Genomic DNA, 6,407 nt, shown 5'->3' with positions numbered 1-6,407 from the left:
AAATCTCAAATTCCATAGAGAGAGGCATCTGTCTTACTATTTTATTACCTTTCATTGTGTCCAGAATAAAACAGGCTTCTTCCTGAAAGTTCTGTATCATCTGAGAAAAGCAAGAAAAGTTGCTAATTATTAAAAACTTGGGTTTGCTGCATTTATTCAGACTATATGGCTTTTCATTATATTGGATTTAAGGGAAAAATAATCCTTTGTTTTGTGTTCTCCCATTCAGCTTTTAAGTTTTAAAAGCTTAACAGTCTAGGGGTGCCTGGCTGGCTCAGTTGGTAAAGCACACAACTCTTACTCTCAGGGTTATGAGTTCAAGTCCTAAGTTGGGCATTGGAGCCTACTTGAAAAAACATTTTAAAATAAAAAAATAAAAATAAAAGCTAAGCAATCTAAAACAACTGATCTTAAAATAATAGTATGCATTTTCCTGGGTTAACCTCAAGTTCCAAGGGTACTTGGACACTGATGGGCTCATTCAGGAAAATCCAGGTATGTATCTTCCATATATACTCTTACCCCAAACCATGCGAGCGCCTCTTTGATTTCCCCTACCCACTTTGCCTTCTAAACTCCCTTCTCTCATTTTATAAAATAAAGGCATAAGTTTCACCCTCCTGGAATCCTACCAAGCTGCCCTGCCCCAGGGTATAAAAGTCCCCAGGATGCCAAAGTGTGACTGTTAATGTGAACTTTAATGACTGGGTAACAAAGTCTTATGTGAGTCACATGGTTTCTAATTCTTTCCTTACACCAGAACCGAAGACTGACCTAATCACTGTCAAATGATAGGTGAATCAAAATAATTCTTTGTAACATCACTATATAATTTCTGGCACCTAACGCCAAAAAAAAAAACAAAACAAAAAACAAAAAACAAATCCAGTGATGCTGTTATAAAAAACTCCATCAATTCCTCTCTGTCAGTTTGTGGGAATCAGATTCCATAGCACTTATATCTAGGAGGATAAAACAGAAGGAAGTGGTGCTGAACTCTTTCATTCTAGAAATCAGTAGAGAGTATTCATCTATACATGAATTAATGTGGGCAGTCCCATCCATCTCATTAATAGATACACTTCTAATACATTTTTCTTAATGTTTAATAATTTATCAAAACATGTAATACATTTATGTTTATTGATTATATAATTATGGTGATCATTCTATTCAGAAGAAATAATTTTTAAATTTTAGTGAAATTCTTTTGTTGAAGCAAATCTGTTTCAAAGAAATATGATATAATTAATAAAAGATGTTTGAGCATAAAAATAGGTTTTGGAAAGATAAAATTCTATGGGAGAAGTGAATTGAAATAGGAGCTCAAGGAAACAAAAAACTTAAAAATTATATCCATGTATTTCTTTAAGACAGTGATGGTGGTATATTAAATCACTCTTCTATTTAGGTTACATGGAATATAGTTAGAATAGTGATGTAACCATTTCATTTTTAAAGGTTATATAATATGCCCAGAAATGACATATTTTGCAACTATTTAAATTTAAAACAAAAAAAATTTTAAGTCAACCTAAAAATGTACAAGAGGATACGTGGTTTTTAAAAATTATTTTAGAAAGTTAGTAAGCAAAAACATTGCAAAAGCCCTGGTCTAATCAACAGAGCTCTGTGCCCCTGTAGGACTGCTCTTGCTCCTGTCACATGCCCTGACGAATTGTCATGTGGTGGTTCAGCTGCACCGAAAGTCTACCTCGTCACTAATGAGCACATGGATTCCAGTTGGCCCCTGCTTGTAGATCTGGCTGATTTGGCGAGGGGAAATGCTGAAAAGCTGAGCAATTTTTTCTGTCAGTTCAACAGCAGTCAGTTCTTCTAGATAGATGGCGTGGTACACTGCAAAAGGGACAGAGCAATGGCAGTCAGTACAAGTTTCTCTGCTCTTAAAAAGGTAATCTGATTACTAGGAACGCCCACTTTTCTAAAGGACTCAGAGTCAGACTGCCTGAGTTCAAATCCTGGCTTAGCCACTTGCTAGCTGTGTGACTGCAGTGAGTTACCATCCCTAAGCCTCCTTTTCCTCATCTAAGTGTTAGTGATAACAATAAGCCTACTGTAAAGTAGAGATGCCGGTTGTAAAAATTAAAGCATGTAAATGTGCTGAGAATAGAATATATATGAGGAACTCAATAAATGTTAGCAATTACCATTATTCTAGGAAATGCTGAAACTGCTGTTGGAGGAATTCCCATGGCACAGGCCCATAAGTCATCTCCTCCCCTTTCTTAACATGTCCTGGCCTGTCCAGAACGACCTACCGAAGAAAGTACCATTTGAGTCTCCATCCTCATGCTTCTGCTGCTGCTGCTGCTGTTGTTGCTGCTGCTCTCTCAACTGCAAGGATTCCTGACAAACATAAATGGTTAGCCTTGGGCGCACCATCCTGAGGAGGAAAACAAGGTTGTTAGTCTTACGGTTTTCGTGGGAAGCACGTTTTAAGGGAGAGCTTATGTGTCTACATTAACACTATGGAGTTGTGGAGTTGAAAACTAGCAGCCTGTGGACTAAGGAAGCTCATTTGCTGTTTGATTAGCTCTCCATTGGGGTGCATGTGAGCATGTGGGTGTGCGCCCACGTGTGCGTGTGTGCATTTTAACTGAATTTGTTCCAACATCATATAAACCTCTGAAATTCTGGCTTTTCTTGAAAAATTAGATCTGGCAATCTGAGACCCTCATTCTTACAAGAAAACAATCAGCTGTTCTCCTTGCATGATGCATGCATTCTTTAGTATACCCCAGATTTGACTGTTGCTCATTATTAACATGTAGCCTCTGTAGTCATTTGAGCTTATGATCTTTGATGTAAACATCAGAAATACTCAAAACGTGTGAGCCACTGTTGCATGGGTCCAGTTCAACATATACCTTCTCCTTAGAAGTGCCACTATAAAACAGGGAATATTATTTCCCTCAATTACCTTCTCCTAAGTAGTCTAATAAGCCTCCTGTCCATTCTTACTTCTTAGACAACGGTATTCAATTATCTCTTAATATGATCATCTCATTCCTATTTTTAACTGTTGTTTTATTTTTGAAGAGAGCGTGGATGTGTGCACCCATGAGTGGGGGTGGGGTGGGGTGGTCAGGAGGTGGGAAGGTGGCTGGAGGAGGAGCAGAGGTGGGGAGAGAATCTTAGGCAGGATCCACACCCAGCATGGAGCCCAAGGAGGGACTCCATCTCATGACCCTGAGATCATGACTTGACCTAAAATCAAGACTTGGACTTAACCGACTGCACCACCTAGGAGCCCCTTAAATGCTCTTCAAATAATAGGTTTTAAAAAAATGAAAATCCATTCTTTTTTTCTCCAAATCATGAACTTCTGAATTTTTCCTTTCTTTAAAATTTTCCGAGATCAGAGCCAACCTGATTCAACATTTCTTGTGATGTATCCAAACAAAATACTTCACAATCTGTTTCATTAGTTAGTCACTGATTTGGTTCTGTGGCATTAACCTGTATGTTTTTTCCATTAATATTGCCGCCTATTTCAAAGTGTAAATCCCAAATAAGGACTACAAATTGCTCTGTATTATAGTTTGTAAGTAAACACTTAAGTAGTTCCTCTCCAATTCAAGAATGACCTCAAGTTAAGTTGGACTTGGGGCCTTTGCACCTGTTGTTACCTCCTGCCCAGAGTGTTCTTCCATCATATGACCCCACAGCTTCCGTCCTTCTCATGTGTAACCACCCCCACCTCAAAGGTCTTTCCTGACCATATTCTGGGTACTCTATAGGTTATAACCTTGTTTTTGTTTATTTCTTTGGTTTTCCTTCAAAGCACTTTTTACTATTGAAAATACTATTCATATTTTTATCTCATTCCACATTAGAAAGTAAACTCATAATAATGAGTCCCTTGTCTGTTTTGCTCACCAATGTATCCCAAGAGCCTACAATAGAACCTAGCTCACAATAGGGGTAGAGTATTTATCAAATGCAAAAACTACCTAGAACTGAAAAATGGGATATCATGGGGAATTCCTTGGATCAGCTATAGAAAAGGGTATTTTTCATATTCGTTGATTTGGTACACAGCTGGCATTCAAAAAGAATGTTTTGACAAAATGTAGTTAGCTGTGCAGAGAGTACTATGGAGAGTCCTGAATCCAAACCCATTTGAAATCCAACCTCACTGATATTTTTATACACTAATTACATACCGGCCTTTTAATGCATTAAAAAGTCTGATTCCATCTGCAGGGCCACAGATTTGGATCACATCATCTCTAGTTAGTTTCAATAAATCTGCCCCTAGAATAAATATAAGAAAACGGGTCATAAAGGCAAAGACTGTCTTTGTAATGACCATTGAAATGGTTATGTTATGTTACAGTCCATAATCTTTTGCATAATACATAAGCCTCTCCATGACCTGCCCCTGATTCCTCTCCCACCTCAACTGCCACCCAATTACCTTACCCACTTAACCATATGCTTTCATCACACTAATGATATCTAATGAGCAAGCTGTTCGTCCAACCTAAAATATCCTTCCACTGTCTTACCAACAGACTCTTCCTTATCCTCCAAGAGTTACCTTAGGCATTATACATGTTCCCTAACCCCAGACACTCCCCCAATACCCTGCTTTGTACCACTTATCTACTGCATCACAACTATTTTTTTTCAGGGCTTTATTTTGATTTGATTGGGGTTTTTGATTTGTTTTGGGGTTTTTCTGATACTAGATGATGAATGATCAGAAAGTATGCCTTACCCTTTTGTGTATTCCTACCATACCTGGTACCCAGAAGGTGCTAAATAAAAGTGGAATATACAAATAAAATACAACACAGTGGTATCAAGGGGGAAATTTCAAACTACCTACAAATGCCCTTGATAAAATACTGTAAGGAATATACATTTTAAAAAGTATTGTGTAGAATAAATATTTTTAAATTAAAGTAAGTTTAAACTAAGAAGGCTTTCCTTTTAAATATTCACAGCACAGATGCAGCTGGTGAGAAAGTCTGAAGGGTTCTATGAAATTCACTTAATTCTAAAAATGCACAAAGATCTCTTCCTCTCTCTCTCTCTCTCTCTCTCTCTCACACACACACACACACACACACACACACACACACACCCTCACATGTATACTAGAAGGCCGTAGAATGTAAAGGAATATCCTGTGCTGAGAAAAATAGGACAAATAAATTTAACCTGAGAAGTTTGTAAAAAGCCTTGTGAACGTAGAAAAACGATTTCGATGCAACCACTGCTGAGCTTCCTGAGGTGTGGTTGTTGGCAAGAGGTTCTGAAAGAGAAAGCAAGCATTTCCCCCCCCTTTTTTTTTTGGTAACTAAAGAGATTTATCTCTTACATCATTAGGTAACACAAAGCCAAACACACCCACACTCAAGCCTAGTTTGCTTGGAAGTTGTTTATACCTCATTGATCTTCTTTCCCTGACCACGTAAGAAGCCTATGGAATTCCATTCTTATCTTCCTTACTAGACTGTAAGCTCTTTAAATGCAGGGGTCCTACATTAACTTGTTTCACATCTCTCGTCCCTAACATAGTGTCTAATTCATAGTCAAAATTCAATAAATCTCTGTTCAATGAATAAATATTACTCCTTAAAAGTTGGGCATTTCTACTGAACTGCAGAGTCATCAAAGTATTAGTAGACATTGCAAATAACTTACATTTAATTTTAGACTTACATCTGTGACTGGAGGGGGTGGCTCTGGCTGGTGGTTTGGTGAACCATTTCTAAAGAAACATTGAAAATGAAAAGGATGAGTCCATGACACAAACTAGAGTTCATCATCTGATTCTTCACACTAATAGTCTAAGCTAGAGATATTTTTTCTTTAAAAAATTTTTAAGGGCAGCCAGGGGTGCTCAGTGGTTTAGCACTGCCTTCGGCCCAGGGTGTAATCCTGGAGACCCAGGATCGAGTCCCATGTCAGGCTCCCTGCATGCAGTCTGCTTCTCCCTCTGCCTGTGTCTCTGCCTCCCTCTCCCTCCCTCTCTCTCATGAATAAATAAATAAAATATTTTAATTAAAAAAAAAAAGATTTTATTTTTAAGTAATCTCTATACCCAACGTGAGGCCTGAACCTATAACCCTGAGTTCAAGAGTTGAGTGCTCCACTGACTGAGCCATCTAGGCACCCTCAAGCTGGAGATCTAAAAGAATCTGTGCTGTTGCATAAAGCACTCTTAGTGTTATAGTCAATACTTCTCTTACCTAAAACATGACTCTTAAATCCTATATAATTGCCTAGGAGTGCATGTCTGACTCAGTCAGAAGAGCACGTGACTCTTGACCTTGGGGTTGTGAGTTCAAACCCCAAACTGGATGTAGAGATTAATAAAAAAAATAAACTTTAAAAAACATTACAAAAAAATTGCCTATAAGTAGACCGCATAA

General features: G+C 38.0%; 1 protein-coding gene across 8 annotated transcripts in view; it reads right to left on the bottom strand.

Annotated features, from left to right (window-relative positions):
* The window catches only part of TFCP2 (transcription factor CP2), a 60,870-nt gene that overhangs the window by 1,890 nt on the left and 52,573 nt on the right, over positions 1-6,407 (bottom strand). For 4 of the 8 annotated variants that reach the window (XM_035707590.2, XM_035707589.2, XM_035707595.2 and 1 more), the window contains 6 exons: positions 5,677-5,743; positions 5,191-5,284; positions 4,188-4,278; positions 2,280-2,404; positions 1,715-1,857; positions 49-100 (listed from right to left, as the gene is read on the bottom strand). In XM_035707590.2, the coding sequence (XP_035563483.1) occupies positions 49-100; positions 1,715-1,857; positions 2,280-2,404; positions 4,188-4,278; positions 5,191-5,284; positions 5,677-5,743 (572 nt within the window). The remainder of the gene's footprint in view (positions 1-48; positions 101-1,714; positions 1,858-2,279; positions 2,405-4,187; positions 4,279-5,190; positions 5,285-5,676; positions 5,744-6,407) is intronic. The other 4 variants (XM_035707592.2, XM_035707593.2, XM_035707591.2 and 1 more) reach the window with 3 other exon arrangements.

The sequence above is a fragment of the Canis lupus genome, chromosome 27 (genome assembly GCF_003254725.2).
Source record: "Canis lupus dingo isolate Sandy chromosome 27, ASM325472v2, whole genome shotgun sequence".
Taxonomy (NCBI): domain Eukaryota; kingdom Metazoa; phylum Chordata; class Mammalia; order Carnivora; family Canidae; genus Canis; species Canis lupus.
This window is presented reverse-complemented; position numbering and strand designations above follow the sequence as displayed.